At 38.9% G+C, this 22738-nt stretch overlaps 1 protein-coding gene across 1 annotated transcript; it reads left to right on the plus strand.

Moving 5' to 3' along the window:
• The first annotated feature begins 16075 nt into the window (after positions 1 to 16075).
• On the plus strand, positions 16076 to 21434 carry LOC110835257 (uncharacterized). Its single transcript, XM_022075289.1, has 6 exons — positions 16076 to 16188; positions 17207 to 17462; positions 18264 to 18406; positions 18802 to 18907; positions 19621 to 19735; positions 20429 to 21434. Exons 1-6 carry the CDS (start codon positions 16125 to 16127, stop codon positions 20657 to 20659), a joined length of 915 nt encoding a protein of 304 aa, XP_021930981.1. The 5' UTR covers positions 16076 to 16124; the 3' UTR covers positions 20660 to 21434.
• The last annotated feature ends 1304 nt before the right edge of the window (positions 21435 to 22738 follow it).

Genomic DNA, 22738 nt, shown 5'->3' on the forward strand with positions numbered 1-22738 from the left:
GTATTCTGAATACCACGCCCACGTAACACGAGCTGAAATTACCTCAGTTCGCCGCCCACCGAGCGCAAACAAAGCTTATTGCACAGATGAAGTCCTTAGGGGCGGTTTGGATAAAATAACCTAACCATCATAATTTTATATTCCAGAAATAAAGACGTCAACGTTCGAATTAGACTCTGAACTCCGTCTGGCGGCTTTTAAACGTTTTGGCAAACATGACGTAAGAGCCTGTTTCCGGCACAAGTTATGATTTTTAATAAATGTCCGTGGACTTTTAATAAACTATCTCCACTTATTTACACGGCGGCCCGAGAATCGATAACCAGAAATAAATGCGGTGATGAAAGTCGCGCTGTGTATTCCGGTAAAGGTTTACCTATGTTTCGGAGGTGTTTGCTGCCTCCATCATCAGGGCGAAATAATAAGTCTGCTCCTCGACACTACACGGAATGACATCTTACAAGACAATAATCTTGTAGGAAAACTCAAATGAAATAAATATTATTTTGTAATGTGAGCATTACTCATGTACAACCTGCACAGATTATTTCATTTGGTGACATGAAAATATGTGTTTCGACTGCGCGAATAAAACATTCGAGGTACCTAATTCCTAAATTAAACAAAAAAAAGAGCGTGTCCCTATGTCTAGAATGGGCCTAGAGCCTCTAATGTAACCAGTTTCGAAATCTATAGATCTCCCTAGACGGGGTATCACTTCACTGCAGAACAAACACAGAACAGCGTTAAGAAATGTGAATATCCATCCGCGCATCGAGGGAGATTCGAATCCGCATTTGCAGATTTTCATTGATCCAAATTTGATCGTTAAAATTTACGTAATATCTTATAAAAAAAAGTCCAATCCGTGATTAGAACCCGCGACCCTGTTGCTAGTGGAGCCCTGATATGATACCAGTTAATCGTCCGTCAAAAGGTTTTTAACAAAAATTTCTCCAGATTTTCCAATTTTATTTTTCATTTAATTTTGACAGTTACGGAAAACAGTCACCGGAAACTTGACATCTTTAATGTAAAAACATTCGAAATCTTCTATACGTTTACAGTGAACGAGGCAAATGACTTTGCAAATCGCCTTAAGTCAGCCTCTGACTTAAACAAGTGCCGAGACCATTTATTACGATAAAAGCGAAACAGATTTGAATTGCGTCGAGACAATATTGCGTTTCAAATCATTACAGATCCTTTCCTCTGATTCTGTAAATTCCCCACAATTTACAAGACGGTAGACGCGATAAATTAAACTTCATACAGACATAAATTATACCGCTGAAATGAGAAATTTCTTTTAACTATATGGAGCAGAGCTCTTGAGAAATCGCTCAGCTGGTGTACAAATCTTCTCCGGTCTTCGAGAAAACCTTAAGGTTCATTATCGTGTACAATACGTATTGAAAATGGTCCCAAAAAAATAAGTACCTTAAATTGTATAATCACACACGTGGAACACTTACTTTCACGTTAAGATCTAAATATAAAAAGGAACTGTACCAAAACAACTTCGAAAATCAAAACAATGCCAGTAACGCTGACATAAACAAAAGATGATTTAAATTTGGTTCCCATTATGAATGTTTCCCCGGCACTTCAGACCTCCCTGATGATGGAAGCATTAAGCACCTCCGAAACGTCTGTCAGTTTCCACTTAACGTCCAAGGAGATCAGAAAAATCCATACTTGTCTCCGTGATAACCTGAAAGCTCGCCAAGTGCCCATCTGTTCACTTACTTCTCTCTGACACACTCTAGTTGGAATTTGAGCTGTAAAGGACTATATGTGTAATACGCATGTAATATATATATATATATGTATATATATATATGTACTTGAAACGCTGTTTAATTAAAACGGCAGCCATCCCAGCAAACACATTAGATCCAAGAACAGTAAGGATGAACTACCTGGGCCCTACGTGGGACATTCAAGGTAGGAAAAAGTTTAATTTAGTTTCACGTCAAGAATACAAAAGGTTTATTTAAATTTTATTTTCATTCCACCGAAATCTACCTGACTCATGTGACTCGAAACACGTGTCTTTCCTATCGGCTGTAATAATTTTTACACATTACTCAAATACGTAAGCCTGCTTATGTCAAATGTCGTCTGGAAGCAATTTTTGCGAGTAGCCATACGCCCCTAATGTTAAAATAAAATGTCTAAGTATATAACAGAATTTACTTCAAGATTTGAGTCAAATTAGGACCGAAGTGCATATGAACCAGGTTATCGAACAAATTTTAAAACAGAAATAATTCAATTACAATCAGACTTCTGGTGTGAACATAATTAAAAATCATGCGTGTATAAGGGTAGTGTGTTACTTTAATAAAAAATTCGTCATTTCTTTGGTCACGCCTTCAGCTACGCTGCCTATAAGCCTCCTCCTACTGCCAGCGTCGTAGGTTAGGTTAGTCTACTTCCCCCCACTATTTCTATCTCCCTTCCCCTCTTGCGCAGGCCAACAGCCACCATAAAGTGACTGATCTGTACCGCGTGCCCGATTATCGTATTCCGTCTCGTAAGACAGTTGCAAAGCGACACTCAGTCCTTTAAGGACATGCGTAATCCGCATCGCCATTCGCCAGGACATGTCGATGAAGCTTACTTTCGCTGGATAAGCTCTCTATGGACAGGGTGACGGGCGCACATAGGCAATGCAACGGACTTCGCTCCACTGAGCTGAAGGGAATAAAAAAGCCTTTGATTACAACATCTATTAGTACCAAAACTAATAATAACCAGAAGCTGATAGATACACTACAGTCGCGATATGTGAGATCAATAGACGACAACAGAATTTTGCGTTGGTTACAATGAGAGTAACCACGGAAATATCAGGAAATCAGGTCTGGAGAAATTAAAGTCGTCGACACAAAAGAAAGACAACACAAGGTAATAAAAATTTTAATGTAGAATTAAAAAATAATATTTGAATGGAAACCTGCCAAAAACTTTAAAATTTTCGTAATATTCCGCATACAAATTTAAAATGAGAAATATATATAAAAATTAGTCGAAATCCTAAATGGAAGGCAGAAGTTTGAACATCTTGGCATAAATATTAGAATAATATTAAAACATATATTAAGTATGACTTAGTGAATTAGATATGTCGCGTATTTTGCGGTGTAACTCAAAATTTCATCTGCAGATGCTTCTCACAGCCGCTGACAGATGGACTGAAGTTTATTTTCAAGATTTAAATAAATTATCATCACTCATGGAGACCTTTTTCCAGACTTCGATGATGATGATCTGGGTTGTGAAATCATGTGGTCTTGTAAGTTGTTACCAACCTTTCTGACGAACGTTTGTAACTATCCACAAGAGTCCCCCTGAGATCTCCGAAACATCCTAAAATCTCTCTCTTTTTTTAGTCAAAGATAATAGAGGCATTAATTCAAAACACCTGCAAAAATGTGACTAATTTTTGGAGCTTTAGGGTTTTTTTATGGCGTTTTACGTATTTTCGCAGTCAATTGTTTCAGGCGTTTGAAAAGTACATAGCGAACAGTTATCTGAAATACTTTCAGCACGAGAGACATTAACATAACCCCACGTCCTTTGTTAAAATAGTGTAGATAACGTATGTCAAAGTTTGTCAGTAACAGAGCGACTTTGGCAATGTTTTTACAATTAATTTAAATTAAACGTGAAATAAAGAGCTCGAAATTGAGTAACGTTTTGTCCATACGTGCCCTAAGGCTCTAAAGCTTCTGTTTTACAAAATTTCTTTGTTGTACTGAAATACATTTACAATTTTTAATTTTTGCATTAACATAAACGAATTCTATTATTTATTTTAAATTCGACTTGTAGTCAGACGCATGGATTGCCTCTACCCCCCCCCCCCAAATCTCAATGTTAACATTCTATCGATAATTTCCTTTCCTGTCTCTACAATGCGAAACAGGCTTAAAGAACTCTGAATTTGACCGCTCAGTTAGCTGATACAGGTGGTGCCCCCGGGCGCTGAGGCATGGATCCCCTCTGTAAAGCCCTCCGTGGTATTCTGCCACATGGGGACACACGATGACACCCCTCACACACATGCCGGGACTTTTTCCTTCCATGTCAAAACGTCCCATAGCAGCACCCAACAAATTTTGAGATTTATTAAAACCACACAACTCGCGTCTTGATTACACGTGATAAAGAGATAATTTTACAATTTATTTTAAAAAAAAATAGGCTTTTACATAAGTCTATTACCACGCATATACGTTGCGTAGAATAAGAGTCGCGGGCAACTGTCTGCAAGGGGTAACGTTTGGGGAGGGGGGGGGGGAAACTGCAGAGCCCTCACGATCCACACCCCTTCCGACTCTGACAAATTCTTTGGGTGTGGACCCCCATTAATCTAGGTCAAGACAAAATCCAGAGGCAGTCGCTTGTAAACACAGCAATGAATCTTTCGAAATAAGACGAATAACGCGGGGAATGTCTCGACTAGATAAGCAACTGTCATCTTCTCCGTCCCATTCAGTTAACTGATGTGTAACCTGACATCAATCTGTAATTCACATGTTCAGGCAACTATCTTCTATGAAAAACCAGGATTTCTACCTCTGAATTGAAGTGTCTTGAGTTCATTTGAGAAAATTGTTTACATTATGTTGGCAACTGCCCAGCGTCTGAGGGATATTTGAAATGTACGAAGTTGTAGTTCCGTATTTCTTCGTTACAGCATCCTGACAGATATCTTCGCATTTTAGGCTCGTTCGAAACCAAATGTTTAAAAAGAAATTCGACTATCGACTTCACCACGTAACTTTAGTCGCTTATCTGCGCGTACCAACTTATTTAACCACTGGTAACATTTTCATTCAATTTTTATACTTTGAATATCAACAAAAATTATTGTCACAAACCACTTTATTGAAGAGTTGATGACAATAACTGACACGCGGACAGAAAATCCCACAGGCTACATTCGTTACCATGGTAACGGGTACCATGGTTGCTTTGGTTATCATGGTTACCAAGGTTACATGGAAATATCCAACCACCCGTATAACATTGACGTCAGAGAAGATATTACCAAAGATAAAAAATCAAATCCTGACGAACGCGACGGAACTGTTTCTTAAATTATTATTTCAGTCGACGATTTGTGATTGTGGATGAGATCGAAGATCTACTCTCTCAAGACTTTGGTTAACACGATAATTTCTGTTGAGATCAAGCTACAAGCACGTGGGAAAAATGACCTTCAACTCAACTGCGGTCTGGTAGAATCTGACCGAAATCGCCCCTATAATTGAGGCGGTAAGCACCTCTAAAACGTCAGATAATTTCTACCAGATCACTCGGCACAACACACTAGTCGCCATGAGAACCTTAAATCTCATCAAAGACTCTATTCAACTGCTCGATATATTGGGAAAAAAAAGATTGTCTCAGTTGTCATATTTCTTCAGCGTAACAACCTGTCATTTTGTAACATTTATCTGTCGCATTTTCAAACGAAATCAGTGACAATCATTTCTGAGGCTGACAGGGCAAAAAGATATTGAAACTAGAATAAAACAGACGTTGTGTCAAACACGTCGAAATTCGACGAAACTGTTTCAGTCACAAACATTCATTACTCACAGCCTACCTGTACGTAAGACTTGAGGTTCTCACAGCGGTGAATATGAAGATTTCTGTCTTCTGGGTTATTGCGCTGTGTAGTCTGGTCGATGTTAACCTACTAATCTATCTAATTTATCTATTAATCTATCTATCTATCTATTAATATATCTATCTATCTATTAATCTATCTATATTAATCTACTGAAAAACCAGCCTCGGTTGCCTTCCTGCCCTACGTCGGGACGACCTTCAACCGCATAAGCAGGTTGCTGGCCAGGCACGACATCAAGTCTGTTGGTCTTCCGCCAAAGAAAATTCCCAGTTTTCTCCGGCCGGTAAAGGACGACCTAGGACTGAAGACGCCTGGCGTATACAGAGTTCCCTGCGAGTGCGGAAAAGTCTACATCGGCCAGACAGGCCGTTCCGTTGAGGCCAGGATCAAGGAGCACGAACGCCACATCCGGCTCGGGCAGCCCGAGAAATCTGCGGTTGCTGAACACCGCTTCAACTTGGAGCACAAGATACAGCTAGAGGACACTGCTATCCTCTCCTCAAAAACCGGCTACATGGACCGGTTAATCAGGGAAGCCATCGAGATCGAACTTCATCCTGATAACTTTAACAGGGAAGATGGACTTCACCTGAGCCGGTCCTGGAAGCCTCTGATCCACACACTCCGAGGACTCCGAGAACGAGCAAGAGTGCGCCGCCAGAACCAACCAGACCACTAACTCGGCCCTTTTCAGGGCCTTTATCCATACAACTACACTCACCTTTCTCTCCCTCTCCCACCCTCGCCCACGTGCTACCATTGGTCCACTCCCATACCTGCTCCCATTGGCTCGGGGCAGGCTACACCTTTCACTTCCCTGCCTATAAAATCCAACTCCTCACACCCTATTGGCATATTCATCGCCCTGATGACGGAGGCAGTGTGACCTCTGAAACGTTATTTTTTTTTTTCAGGTTAACATCGACCAGACTACACAGCGCAATAACCCAGAAGACAGAAATCTTCTTACCTGTACGTACTCGGGCATCTCGGTAAAACATTTGCATATAATTATCTTAACCCTTTATATACGAAGAGAGAAAGTGGGGGTAGTAGCGATAGGCACTACTGTTATAAATGGGGGAGGGGTATAAAGTTGGTTGTGGGCTACGAAGGTTCCCAGGCAGTGCCCGCTCGTCCTTCTGGTATGAATAAGTTTAGTGAGGACAAGGGATTTAGGAGACAGGATGGGGTAGGAGATAGGGTAGTGGGGGAGTTGATTCGGGTCTTTGCGTTAATTTTGAATTTTGATATTGGCCTTGGGGGTGGCGTTAGGAATAATTTACGTTAATTTGGGGGGGGGGGGCTACTATAGAGCGGAATTTTGATATTACTCTGAGAGGGCTGCATGGGAGGCATGCAGAGCAACGTGGGATTTGGGTACCAACTCAGCATTTGCTCTAGTACCGAGGAAAACCACGGAAAACCTTGGTCGAGTATATCCGAAGACCGTCTAAACGCTATTTAAGAATTCAGTCCGTACCGCGAAGAAAACACCACATTTCACCATTACAAAGATCAACTCGTTTACCCTTCGAAGCCGAAGCTCGTCTGAATATTATTTAAGTATTCAGTCCGTACCGCGAAGAAAACACTACACTTCACCATTACAGAAATCTAATTTTTTAACGCTGTTTAAGGAAATAATGAGAATCATATGAAATAATATGTTAATTTATCAGTTGCCTGTAGATTAAAAGCTATTTATAAATTGCAGAATATTTTCTTTAGTACGCGAGGTATTTATTTCGAATGTCATTAACTCAAGATTTCAAGACAATCATTTCAGAGCCTTAAATGAAACTTTTAAAATTACACCCCTATAAGTAGTAATATGACTACGAATTTCGAAACACGTCATTTTCATTCTGTAAGGAATTGGCCGTGTGCCACGCCTTGAATTCAGGTGTCTCTAAATTTCTCTTATCCTGGGCTGGCATTCTCTTTGGCACGGGTTATGAGGACCATACATTCTGACCACCGAGTCAGACACAAACAAGAAATTTAAAACAATCTCGTTCTACACACGTGGTTATATAAACAGAATCAGACATTGCTGTTTCTCCCACACGTAACAGATTATGCTTTGTTTTTCATGATTTCACATGTAATATAGTAAAAAATTCAGAAAGAATTTGGGCAAGCCTTCACCTTCTCACAATGAATACCCAGGTTCAGTCCCCGATGACTCAGTAAGATCCTGACAGACAAAATATCACTATCGCAGTTTTATCTCCGAGTCCTTCCTCTCTCTCCCCCCCCAAAAAAAAATTCATCTCGGACCCTCAACTTGACTAGTCTCGAAACAAATGTAATTTAATTTTTAGGTGTTTATTATGCTTTACCTATGGGTGTGTTTTGCCCGTCTCTATCTTAAGTGTTTTAGCTGAGGAGACAGTGCTGTCATCTGTCAGTGGCCCAACTAATCACTTGTTGCATCACATAACTCGAGAACACAAGAATGGATTTTTATTAAATTTCGTATTGACGTTACGTCACTGGAGGCTGCTAATAACACGCATGTTCTAATTTCATACAGACGGTAAAATCAACGTAATTTTTCTTATTTTGCCAAATACACCTTTCATTTTTTTACCACGTGTGCGACGGAAAGGATTCTGTTTGCTATGATTTGTATTAAATGAAGCACTTCTTATCAAGTACAAAGAATTTCCAGTGTTTAATCAACGATTACGCGAGATTTGAAAATTTAATAATTTTTTTCGCAGCAAATGTTCCAGCGTCTATGTACGACCTTGACCTGGCGAAGGCAAAACCTGCATTTTCTAAGTAATATCTTCACATGAAAATTCAACGCTGGTAATATGGAACGTGCTTTCGAAAAGTTCGTTTGATGTCTGACGTCCCTCGAGGGTCCTGACACGAGCTACTACCCGTATCACTGGAACAGGAAACCGATATGAAACCACAGACTCCACTCGGCCTCGCCGATGCAAGCGGAAACAGACGACATTGTCACTCTGACCTTTGTATCGACGAAAACCGATCGGCCACCACTCTTCTCTTCAGCAGCGCCATTTATTTTCAGTTCCCTGGGTTTATAATTAGTCCACAATTAATTTAAAATACGCCCATTTCATCCTCATTTTAATATTATCTTACAATAAATAAGAATTGTGACGTCATTCATCTTAGGCCGTCTGTTACTTCAACCCTCTTAGATGAGAGATAATCTCCTCTTAACCCTTTTCTAAAACAAATAAGGGATGAAACTGTGGGGAAAACGAACGGTTAGTTATTATTAAACGCCAGTGGTCACTGGGCTCCAAGGAATAAAAATTAGGCATTTGAGAAAGCGTCGTTAAATACGAGAAGCAAAACAAACGAAAAATGATTTTTGTATGATTACGCTCGCGACATTTGAATCACCTAAAATTCGCGTGCTTATCACGATCATTGAGAACTGAAAGAACGATCTCGCTGCTGCCCGCTGGGTTCGACTTTTCCCTCGACGAAACTCCACAGAAATTTTCCCGGAGTTCAATTAACTTTTAATTTCCTCGGAAATGCAATTTTCATTCCTTGTCGTACCTCCCCAATATATTTTAAATCTGTCATATATTTTCTAAGGGTTTCTCAGTCACATTTATAACATAATATCGTCGTTCAATCTGACGTACTTAATTTTCTCTGTATTTACTTCAAGACTTACTTTCTTGCTAGTATTTTCTTACAGCTTCTGAATTTTTCTTTGCTATACTCGCTGCACGGTTAATTTGGTTCTCTGTTCCTCCAAGGCAGAACAGCCATACGGAAAAGAACGAACATTGCCGAATTTTTCCGATATTATAATCTATGTTTACATATTAGGCTGCTAGAGTGAGGTTTTCGTTATTTTCCAGGAAATAGTTCAATAGAGAGGTACTGTACCCCCATCTCCAATAAAGTGCCAAATCAGGCAATGAAATATGAATTTATGTGGCGAAGAAAACCTCGACAAGCGAACCACGTATAAGAGAATTTTGAAAGGCAAAGGTGAGCTTAAAAACTGTGTATCTTATGGTCATAATTCTGAAGAATTATTATTATTATTATTATTATTTATATATTTCGTACGCAAATATATGAAAATTCCTGGAACAGAAATCATCACATCGCAAAACGGACAAGATAAAATTATAAAAGCAAATGAGACAATTGGATAAGAACCCGATAATTTAATACGCGTTAATCGCTTCTGGTACTGACGTAATCTGCAATCCGGAGACAAATCCCTGACAACGCGAGTCAGGATGTCAGAGTGAGGTCAAACTTTACGCGTGTTATGATTCTGTGCGTCCTGTGTGATCCCTTCCACGTCTGTGCAGCTTAGTGACAAACAAACGATTATTATACAATACAGACAGGGACTCCCTACAGCACAGACAAGGGATAACTTAGTTATCATTACACCGAGCTGGAAAATGCCTGGAGTCCGAACACACCAGTAAAGAAATTCGCCCTTCCTTTGTGGTACCAGAAGATCAATCATCATGTTCATTAAAGTCGTTAGCATTCTCGCTTCCTTTACGGGAGGTCGCGGGTTCAATCCTCGGTCCCGAGACATTTTTCCTTTAAATTTTCTCAGATTTTCCACGAAAAATGCCAACTAGTTCCTCAAATTAGGCCATTTCCTCTTCCTTCCACACCCTTTCCAATTCATTACACATATTTTTCGAAGCTACAGAGTATATGTACCACCTGCTTCAAAAATCAGCAACTCCTCATTTTATATTTATGAGTTTCGTATTATTCTGTCTGTAAACAGCGATTATTTCCTTAAACAGCGTTAACCAGTTGATCTTTGTAATGGTGAAGTGTTGTGTTTTCTTCGCGGTACGGACTGGATTCTTAAAATATGATTTTCGATCTTTGTAATGGTGAAGTGTGGTGTTTTCTTCGCGGTACGGTCTGAATTCTTAAAATATGATTTTCGATCTTTGTAATGGTGAAGTGTGGTGTTTTCTTCGCGGTACGGCCTGGATTCTTAAAATATGATTTTCGATCTTTGTAGTGGTGAAGTGTTGTGTTTTCTTCGCGGTACGGACTGGATTCTTAAATTCGATGATTCTATAACGCTGATAAACTTTTGGGTTCAGAATTTCTTGGCTTTCTAAGGACTCCTTAGAGACTCTTGTCCACGTAGTAATTAGGACTTATCGTTCGGCATGTTTGCATTTGTGTGTCCATCCACTACGATATGAACCATACTTGATGTCACGTGTCGTTTTGTTGTTAATAATGCATAAACATATGCGAGCTATACAAGATTTTGTAGCCCTAGGGACACCAGACAAAGTGTAATATCTTTTTTTAAATTCTCCTAAGGTAAAAATACATAAAAGTCTATCTTAAAATGTTATTTTCGTTTCGAATTGCTCGTAAGCGGCGGAAAACACTTCAAGTCTCTTAGGAGTTTCATTAACAAAATGGATAATAACAGCTATCAACGGTGATGAAAACATCCATGACCCACGAAGTTTTCAGTCCACGACCTGGCAAGCTGCACTCATTAATCAGGATAGACTAATTACCTCTTTAAAGAGATTACAGTTTCTGAGACGAGGGTGTTAAAACATTTTTACCTAGGAGGACGACGTAACAGGAGGTGGAGGAAATTTCATCAACAGGATCTTCAATATTTATACTCCTCATCAAATATTAAGATAAATATTAAATCACGAATGTGGATATTTAGAGTGTAACATAAGTTCTGTGTCTTTAATAGCATTTATAATTCCCACCCCTAAAAAATATTGTCACATACGTCACATTTCAAATACGGTACTAGAAACAGTCGTATAATTGAATACCAACACCGGAGCCAGAGCGAGTGAAGACAGCTCGGAGCTTGCAGCGTAGCAAAGCTGTATTGCTGAATTAGAGCCGCGGGGAAGGAGGGGGAGGGTGTGGTTCTTGTGTGACCTTGAAGCACGCAATTAAGCAACTTAGCCGGTAACGGAGTCAAGATTCGAATTGGGTGCCTCTCTTGTGAGATCCTAAGGATACGATCTGGCAGACTCGTGTAAATAAAGTTTGTCGAGTCCAGTGGGCGTAAGTGTTTTGTTGACTGAGCCATTCATTTACTCGTGACAACCGGATTTAATGGAAAGTGACAGTCGAGAAATGCGTTAAATTCAATTTCTTGAACATTCATCTCAAAAAAGACGTAACTTTATTATATTTTACGACACAGACTACTTTAACTAAATTTGTCAATTTCTATCTAGATCTTCAACGAGACAAGAGACTTAACAGAGAATCATCAGCCTACTTTTTAGAGTTATAACCTATATTTAAATATAGTCTAATTGTTATTGCAGAAATCGGTTCATTTGTAGACAGTTCGTGTTCTTAAAGTATCGGAGCCAATGTTACAAAGCTTTATTCCCACACCGTGTGGCTCTACGCGTCGTTGAATCTCCCTAAGCGTTAGGCCGCCTGCAACTCACGCGGTATAGAAATTGTTCTTAAGATTTTATATCGAGGTCGGAGTCGGATTCCGACTCACATCTGGATATGAATTGAAGGAAGATTTGATTATTAGATCAATACCTTCTCTGCGTGAAATATTATTACGGTTGTGATCTCAAGGACGAGATGATGGCAGCTTAACTAAACACAAAAGCATTATAGTGTCATTAAAACCACTAGACCAAATTAGAAACGCTGTAATATTAATAACTCCTGGACAATGAATAATGTCCAAGAAAAGTGAGTCATTAAACGCGTTGCACTGTCGCCAGAAACCTTCGACCTCGGGCATAAACATAACTAGTTACCTTTCCAACAATGTGACACGTTTCTACGAAACACTCTTCCGAATTCTAATGGCTGGGCTGTTGTTGATACAGGCTGTGACATAACAATGGGATTTTTTGTACAGGTCCGTTTTGGTCTAATTGTTGGCATAATTTTCACTCCCGCGATATTATTATTTCAATTTGGTAAAAGTACGTTGATTTTGTTATGTTTCCATCAAAAGTTACACTGGTCTGGTTTTATTTTTCAACAGTAGACGACATTAGGTTTTTTATTGTCTGGAAATGTTTTATCAATGTTAACAAAGGCGTCCCACTAGTCAAAATTAAAGTTTCTCGATAATATTTGTAACATGGTAAGAAGTGTATTAACTAATATTATCATATTACCTTATATTAACCTAACCTACCAGGAACTACGCGCAGTAGACTCCTTGAAAAGCTAACAGTCGCTCAACTAACCTATAAATTTCCCGCCTTTTATGAAACCCGGACGTTCATTACCGTGTTCACAATAGGACACGGGTGATTCAATCCTGAACCGAATTTTCAGATCTCGCCCTTCGACCTCGTAAGACCAATTCTAACATTATCTTACCTGTCTACGCCTAGGTCTTTTAGATGTTCTCTTCTGCAGATCATGGAAATCTAGAAAATATGACGAGGAAAATCTAAGTGGGCTACGTAGCACGGAAGTGAGGTTAAATTGAACAAAGGCAAGTTATTCGACAGTCGAGTAACGTGGACACTACTGACCTCATGCGGACGACACACGAAACAATGCGGAGATGGAAAAAAAAAATGAAGTCAGAAGACGCGCCTGAGGAATTAATGACAACAATTCGCGGCTACGTGCAATTATGATCATAAATAATGAATAAAAGAGTTGCAAGAAAAACAAAACACACATATATAAGGAAATAAGAAAGCACGATGACGTCTTATATTATTCAGGGGCATGACATTACATCAAAACAACTTTGGCAGTGGATAATCAGCAAGAGTACTAAGGCGAGAGAAAAAATCTCGCGAACCACGAGATCAGCGAGAAATAGGTTTACAAAATTCTATTCCGGTTGATACGGAAACAAAGAACATAAAATGGCACGGACACGTGTTAAATTGTAGCAAGTAGGCGGCTCATGTAAGTGGATGGTGGAAGGAAACCGGGATGCAATGACAGACGTCACTGACGTTACATATATACATACATACGCACATGCATACAGAGTGCCCCAAAAATATGTATACACATTATAATACAGAACACATACGTAGATATTAAGTGCGTCGTGCTTGTAGAAGGCGTGGACAGAGGTTACTAGATTCGCTAAATTCACTATGCGCCTATGCTGACGTATGTAATGGTTTAGTTTATGGAAATCGCCTTTATTTCATTAATGTCGTGTGACTGTTCTGTCGCGCAATAGTTTCTGTACGTGTTATAAATAAATAATTACACAAAACCGCGCGCTAATTTATGCACGTTCCGTATTTCACGACGTGTCAAAATTCACACAACTCCAAACCCACTTATTAATTTGATTTCGACTATAGTTTCCAGTTGTCAGTTTGTAAATCGCCTTCCCCCCCTCCACAGCTGACATGTTCCAACAAAATATTCATGTGGTGTTTGCGTTACTGATCGAATTCACGCTCTAATTCCTCATAAAAGCTTCCCCCCCTTTGTACCATCACCTTTATCCTCTGTTGGTGATGTCCATTTCGACAAAAAAAAAAAAACTCACGAAAAACTTAACCTTTATTGTACGCGTTATAATATCACCAACAATCCCTAACCTGTTACGGATGACAAAATTCCCTGACGCACAGAAAATGTCCCGTCTCTGGGCGATAATCATTTCCATAGATTAATATATAATAGTCCGATGGTTCAGCGCCACAATTGTCCCATCTGACTTCATACACACAGGCCTTACCACAAACAAGAGGTGTGCACCGGGTATTGGTTGCTAAGCCTGGGGGAAAGAGACTGCTGGGTAGACCTAGACGTAGATGGGAGGATAATCTCAGGCGGGATCTATGGGAGATAGGGGTTGAAGGAGATATAACTGTCCTCTATACTTTCTCACTGCCTAACACTTTCTTTGTTCCTTCGACAATTTCATATTCCTTGCATTATCTAATTGTATGCTACGTAAATCGCATACATATCGATATTGCTAAGTATACTGAAACATGAAGGTCTCAGGGTTGACGTGGTATTTTTTATATAAATAAACAAAGGAACAACAGATTAAAGAAGAACACAGAATACTTTTACTTTTGAAAATTTGGGTAATATTATACACCACTTTACATAACCTAACTTGCAGATCCATTGTTAGCGTGGGAACCTCCACACACGAATTGCAAGCGTGGGAATCTTCACATATGAATTGCAAGCGTGGGAATCTTCACGCAGGATTGTGCGTTTAGTATATTAGAACCCTTCCAAGTAACCAATGGCAAAAGAACAATTATTTTAATCTTACCTTGTAGCAGCGATGTATCAGTGGAAAATGATTTTAAATCTCTCTACAATAAATGTTTCTCTTGTACACGGTTGTCCAGTTCCCAGTAGAAATAATATTACATGTCGAAGTTCGCACATAAAATCCCACTAGAATTCATCCACGTCACTGTAAAGTCACAAACTTAATAATCGCTGAAATCTCATCACGCTGATAATAAATTAATACGGACCTTCCGTGTAGCAGTAGAAATGGCCATGACAGACGCTGTATTTAAAATGGCGCGCATCAAATTACTTCCAAAGTCAAAGCACGCACAACTCGATACAAACAAACAAAAATCTAAAGCGATAAATATTAACGTTCCCACTTTTTCATGTCTGATACTGTTGATTTATTAACAATGTCACACTCTTGATTACAAGCACAGTGTTCAAACTAATGTACTAACCTCCGATGGCGAATCAGAAAGTAGCACCAATGAAAGCCGAGATTCGTCTCTTGACAAGGGCAAATATATCAATGCGAGGTGACTCTCGCAAAGCTTTAATAAACACTCATCTTACACAAACGATATCACGGATTTGTTTTATACACAAGAAAGATTACGAACCGGTAGCAGCTACAAACAGCGCCACTTGATCGCGTACCGTACACTGAGTTGAAGCTCACCCCCCACCCTACTCATTCACCCAGGACTACCACACACACACACCCACGTGCTGTGAATTGTGCAGAAATGTAATTGGCGCATGCGCTTTGCAGCTCGAAGCAACAGGCTGGCTTCCTTTTACGCAACTGCTAACAATCCGACCCAGAAATACGAATTCTTAATTACTTATTGGCTAACATCACGTCAAATTGTTTCGGACATATTTCTGGAAACTGAGTGGGGGGGGGGGGCTAAAAAGACATAAAACATATTAATAATGCCTATATTTTGTAAGTAAAAATTCGTTCTAGGTCTACAATATATACCATCACGTTTGTTAATCGGGAGTCTATTGTAATAGTTCGATAAATACAAATTGTAAATAATAATTTTTTTTATTCATACTGAAGTGTTCAGAGCACTGATGTAAAATTAATTCCATATAAACATGACAACAACGCATTACTAAACACGCTGTTGTTACAATAACAACTGAAGTAATTGCTACGCAACAGACAGTTGTGTACGAAAAGTTTAAAATAAACAAGGCTTTCAGCACTCTTTATACAAAAATCAGCGATACCAAAATGTCGTCTATTTACAGCTCCATTTACAGTGCACTTATATGGATGTACATACTGTCTCAAATCTGTAAGTAAAATATTATGCACATTAGTTCAAACAGAAATATTGTGGGTGTGTGTTGGCACGATTGTCACTGCTAAAGCAACTACAGGAAAGAGTCTTCTAATTTCTAAACGTAATTCAAGTGTCATAAATTAAAATGAAAAGTATTAAAAGAATTTTAGAAATGAAACCATGGATATCCCATTCGTCAAATTATATTATCTCATACGTAAAGTTCTGAAATGAGGTTGACAAAAGGGCATGACAAATGTTTCACCTTTCGGTTTACAAAACTTAAATTGACAAACATTTAAAGAAAAAAAATGTATTTGTAGTCAGGGTCACTATGCAAAAGATTTCAGAACGTTACACAAAACACAATAGCCACCGTGGTCTAGCGGTTAGAACGCTGGCCTTGTAATCCTGGGGTCTCGGGTTCGAATTTATAACTTGTGTTGGGCAAGGCCGTGGTCTAGGCAACACGGAGTTTTCCTCCGTGGCATCCCAACAATTACTCCATTCACACACAGAAGAAGGCAATGGCAAACCACTTCTGGATCATCTGCCAAGAACGTATATGAACAGGTCCCAGTCCGAGAAGAGGATGGAAGGATCCTGTTCATATGGACCTGTCGTCAGACAGAACACTAAATAATAATAATAAAAGCACAAAACACAAGTCCAAATACAATATTTTTATTTTAAAAATGAGCGGGAAATTAAACTTTATTCATCCGAGTCTTAATGTGACAGCCTGAAGTTCGTTAAGTTTACGCTATATCTTGGCATTAAAGCAATTTCTAGGAAAAATAATGTGAATAATACCGAGAAAAATATTTGTGTCAGGTAATTTAAATATTTTCAAAAGAGATGTGGGTTGAATAGTTTGTGAGTCCTTGAAAAATGTGGAGACAAAGAGGTTATGAAGGTTATGGTCGGATTCAATAGGTGTGTGTTCCATTAGTAATTTATGATCTGCCCGAATGGTATGTTTCTTTTATATGATTTTGTGCGTGTTATAAAGTTAGGCTTGTTTCCACAGGTGTGAGTTTGGCTGGGCCAGTACAATTATATGATGGTACAGATAAAATGGCTGCAGAATCAGACGATCCACATTCAGAAACGGGGAGAGTACTTCCTGGTTTTCGATCGCCCAAGCGTGGTGATATGGAAAGCAACTCAGCACTAGAAGATTGTGATGAAGAAAAACTTCTCTCCTACTTTTCCAAAATGCAAGAAATAAATCCTGAAAATGTCGTAACCCTGACAAAACTGAAAAACATGAAATACCTTTGCAAGTACGTCCATGTAAAAAAAAAATAATACTCTGTATCTTATTTAATTAAGAATTTTTCATATCAAAAAATTGAATTCTTGAAGTCAGTTTCGGAGCCAATTATTTCGTCCGGTCTTGACGAGTCACGAGTGAAGTGAAATCTTAAAAGAGAGCTTCCTCATGAATCTCGCTCATTCGTCATTTTCAGACAGTTTTAACATTTCGTCCATAAGATTCCATAAAATGCATAAGAAGTTAAAATTTTGTTAGATAGATTTACAAAACAAGAGAAAATTTGAGTTCTTGATCTCCAATCTCATAACTTTTTATTTTCGTTTCATAAAAAGCTTTCTTCGTATCGTGCCAGAAATTATGGAGGGGGCCAGTTTCAAATATGGTCTTGTTCTGTCTGTCACTAATTTTGAGACAGGGTTACGTGTGATGAAATAATCACAGATTTCAAAATCTGTGATTATTACTGTAAATGATCTCTCAAAGGAGAAATACAGAAAATTGCATTTTATACGTCTCGGATTCATGGTTTCATCCGTAGGCGATTCGACACGGACAGTGGATTTAGTACAAACAAATTCAGACTTAAATTAAAATTCATACGTACCCATGATGATTTCTGATATTCATATCTAAGGAAATGAAAGATTTGAAGAAGAAAATTACCTTCGTATTTTACTTTGAGTTTAAAATACGAGTGTAAAATTTTATTATAACACGTTTATTTTAAATATTGTGGTTTTTAAGTTCTCTAACATCAACTGTGGAAATTTTAAAAAAATATTTTAATGATAACTTCTTTGCCTTGTAGAGACGTAGCTCAAAACTTGGACACTATGAACAACTACATTAAAACGTGCAGAGTCCCGGGCGGAGAAGACATTTACAAATCACTTATAAACAGTGTCAGACGACTGCATAAGAATATCTGCGAAGAGGGTGATTTTCAGAAAGGTATATTTAAAATAAAATTGTTTAATTCTGTTTTCTCTTTTTAACTTGAACAATCTGCCCACGATCAGGTTCGGGAGATACACACGACATTAATTTATCTCAATAAATGAAAAGCAATATGGATTAAAATACTTTTCTGAAATAATGTGCCATAACCATGACAATGCTCTTTAAAAGTCATTTTAAACCCCCCACCCTCCAAAAATAAATTCATTTCACCTGTTTTTAAAATAACTTATAATTAATCATGCAGTAAATTTGTAGGGAATGAAAATGTTTTGAAACAAAAGAAAAACAGATTCCGTCAAGTAACATAATGTACGTGTTTAATGTCTAATTTTACGTAAACAGTAAATAAGCTTATTAATTACGTTCCTATTCTCGCGTCTTGACAGAATTCATGAACTATTCGCCTTGTTACTACGACCTGCGTAAGGAGTACGAAACTTGTATTCACCCAGATGACTGGACAGGGAACGAACGAAGCAAATCCGTATGCAAGTAAGTGCACATTACATAATTCCTTAATAATGCCTTAATTTACGTTACAAATTTCGATTAAAAACACAATATAACAAGTAAAGTTGTCCCACTGTATGCCACGTGGGTGCTTCGGAGGAGTGGAGGTATAGCTCTTCTCATTCTTAACCTCAGCTGACGTCAGAATTTCGGTGATACATACTATCTCCATCTTCAGGGCTGACAAACCAACTACTGTCCACAGATCACGAGAAAAACCCTGCAGGGGGAGTCGTTTCTGGTCGGTGCGGGGGGGATGTTTACTGCCTGGTGTACTAGAGGGCTGCTATTGGTGGGAAGTGTGATACGTCAGAGTTTTACGCTACTACACAGACTGAAAACATCAAGCCATTAAGAGTAGCGTGTAGTGAGCGCACCTCTAATGTGTTCTGATAATATTCTAGATTAAATCGCTGTGCCTCTGTGAGGTAATCTTAAAGCTGAACCCATCAGAACACGTGAAAGCCTGTCGTCTGTTGTTCGTTCAGTGGTTGAGGAACGAATGCTTTTAGGATGGGTCGTCACTCATCGCGAAATCTCGCGCATGCGCGTATATCAAATTCCTAGCAGAGATTTTCTCCTGATCTGTGGACTGTAGGCAACATGGCACCTAAATCCAAGAATATCATGATTATCAACGCCACGAAAACGTCGAATCTCAAATAACCCGTACTTTTTTTTTCCATTTGTGTCAGCATGTACAAACAGCTTGAAGATTGCTATTACAACATAACAGTCGGTACATGTGGGGAAGGAGCGGCAACCAACATGAAGACTTTCGTGGGATGGGTCACCGACAGCGTTATCACGGTGAGTTAAAGTTAGCCTAATGAATTTTCATGCATTTATTGATGGTGCCCGAATTTATAACTTGTGTTGGGCAAGGCCGTGGTCTAGGCAACACGGAGTTTTCCTCCGTGGCATCCCAACAATTACTCCATTCACACACAGAAGAAGGCAATGGCAAACCACTTCTGGATCATCTGCCAAGAACGTATATGAACAGGTCCCAGTCCGAGAAAAGGATGGAAGGATCCTGTTCATATGGACCTGTCGTTATACAGAACACTAAATAAAATAAATAATAATTTGTGTGTGTATGTTCACGTGCATGTTTGTCGTGTAAAATCAGATTTAAAGCCAAGTGGACTTAACTCCGTGATTATTAATAATGATTAAACGCTCTAAAAATGTTCACGTATTTGTGAATGACAATAATAAGTACGAATTATGTTCAGGGATGAATTAAGAGGAGATTAAATTTAGGAATAATTATTCATGTCAGTCTTTTGTGTTCTCGTCCTGGTTTACTACGTAAAAAACGTAAAGATTTAAGTGTACAAAAAAATATAATTTTGTCTGTTGTTCTGTATGTGCATATTAATTTCATGCATGCAGGTGTTTTGCGTCATATAAAGCTCTAATGGAATTAGGATACTTCAGTACAATAAAATAAGTTAGCGCTATGCCAAAAATTATTTACACGATTGTGTCTGCTTGCAGGTCAGATGTGAAAACCTGAGCCACAAACCTGTACCTTCAGATGACTTAGACGAATCTAAAGGCAATGGCGGGATAAATGTCTACGTGATGCTCTTCATTATTATAACCGTTCTAGTAATACTAACTATCGTCGGTTTCGTAATTCTGAGAGTCTATTTAATTGGTAACAACAAACCAAAACCAGATACAGACCCCCTACTCCCGAAAGATGATGAATCAGTAAAAAAATAGTTTAAAACCAAAGTAGCGTGAGAGTTTCCATCCTTCTGCATATATTGTAGTACTGTAGAAATCAAATTCCCCATTACTTACTCTCTCTCTCTCCACAGCCAGTATCGCTTCAATTTGGCGACAGTCATTAGTGTATTCCTCAAATCATTTGCGTGTTCGCTCGTCAGTCGATGTGGACTTCTAAAGCCGGGTATAGATTGCGCGCGCAGCTGTTCGTTTGTTTATGCGTAATAACGGAAGCCATTTTACCAGTTGACTTCACACTCCAAAGAGAGCGTGTTTCATGGACGTTCTCGACCCACGTCTTAACTGTGTTGTGTGCAGAAACACGGCCATTACTGATGTTAAAATAGTGGTGGAATAATGTTAAAGAGTTTTAACAGCTGACTACACCAATGAACAGGGATATTCAGTGGCCTACATGTCGACTTGCAAGGTTTACGTCAGTCACCCAAGGACAATCACAGAATTCAAGCAGTGGAGATGCACAGGGAGTAATGGGGAAGTGGTATTTGAGGTTCTCACGGCGATCAGTTTGAAGATGGCCGTCTTGTGGGTTGTAGCACCGTGTAGTCTGGCAGAAAAGCCTCGAGACTACACGGCACTACAGCCCAGAAGACGGCCGTCTTCAAGTAACGGGGGACTTTTGTTACAGAGTAAAACAATGCATACTGAAGGATGGAAGTCATCATTGCGATATCATTTTTAAAAAGACGTCTGTGTCTATAAAATGTTTTGTCATCTTCATTTTGTTAAATAGATAAGTTATAAATTACTCGAGTTATTTTTATTTCAAAATGTTCAGATTCCTCTAGACCATTCTGTATATCGTCAATTCAAGATAAAATACCGTAACTCTTACATTTACAGACTCTTTTTTTGTACATTAATAAAGGGAAATCAATTATTAAAAGACACACTACAAATGAAGCCAAAGAGTTTAAGTGGGACCTTGTTCGTACATAAGCGAAGAGGTTCTTATACAGCAATTAGATTCTTGAAAGTTAATATAAAAATTCAGAATAATAATTCAGAAATGGCAAAAATAACCAACACATTGGATACCACCTGGTAAATGTGAAAGAGCTCTTATAACTAACTAGATGGCTTACCGAACCCGAAGGTTCATCACCAAATTAACCAAAGCCCTCAACGCTGTTATAGCAAAGCAAATAACTCCGTGGACCAGAGTTAATCTTGGGCTCGGTCAGTCAAAAACTTCTGCGAAGTTTATAAGACCGTGCCACCACACCTGTGCCAAGTCAGATAAACCCAGACCACGCATTCACACCACATTTCTTCAACATCCATTTTAATACCGTACTCACATCTGTTACTAGTTCTGTCACGTGGTAATTTTCCTTTAAAGGTTTTCTGACTATCATCTCATGCGTGCTACATGAAATGCCCATCTACATTTCCTTCATCTGATCGCCTTAATAAAACACGGCAAACGTCACAAATTATGAAGCTCCAAAGATGGCAGTCTTCTGGGTCGCACGGCCATAGCCTCGTACAGGTTTACCAACCTTTCGAAGGTCGTTGCTGCCTCCATCATCAGGGCGATGTTTCCATGATACTCCTAAAAGTCTAAGTTCCATAAAAGGGGGAGGGGATTTTTTGACTGGATCAGCAACTATCATCTACACATCACATATGAACTGTATTTTCTTACTGATGTTCCCTACGCATGAACACGCTAGAACTTCGGGTTATAATATGAAGTACGGTGGATTCCGGTTAACTGGGGCGCACCGGGACTAGAATGCTTTGGCCCGATTAAGCGAGGTTCCACGTAACGAGTTAAAAAGCCTTGTTCTTTAAGATTTGTCCCAAATGAACGGCCGCCCCGATCAACCGACGGCCCAATTAATTAAACAAACTTTAACTTGACATTTGCCTGGAGGGACTGAGGAAAACAACATTCAAATTGTCAAATACATTAACGCTCATTATAAATCATTATGACACGTCACACACAAGTTGGTCTGTGTCATTACATAGCGGAATTTCACATAAAAAAGATTTTATTTAAATAAAATGAAAGGGCATCATTTCAACGACAGACTGCGAACTCGG

The sequence above is a fragment of the Zootermopsis nevadensis genome, unplaced genomic scaffold (assembly GCF_977971745.1).
Source record: "Zootermopsis nevadensis isolate Lab colony 2312 unplaced genomic scaffold, Znev_1.0 Znev_ptg000031l, whole genome shotgun sequence".
NCBI classification, from domain to species: Eukaryota; Metazoa; Arthropoda; class Insecta; order Blattodea; family Termopsidae; genus Zootermopsis; species Zootermopsis nevadensis.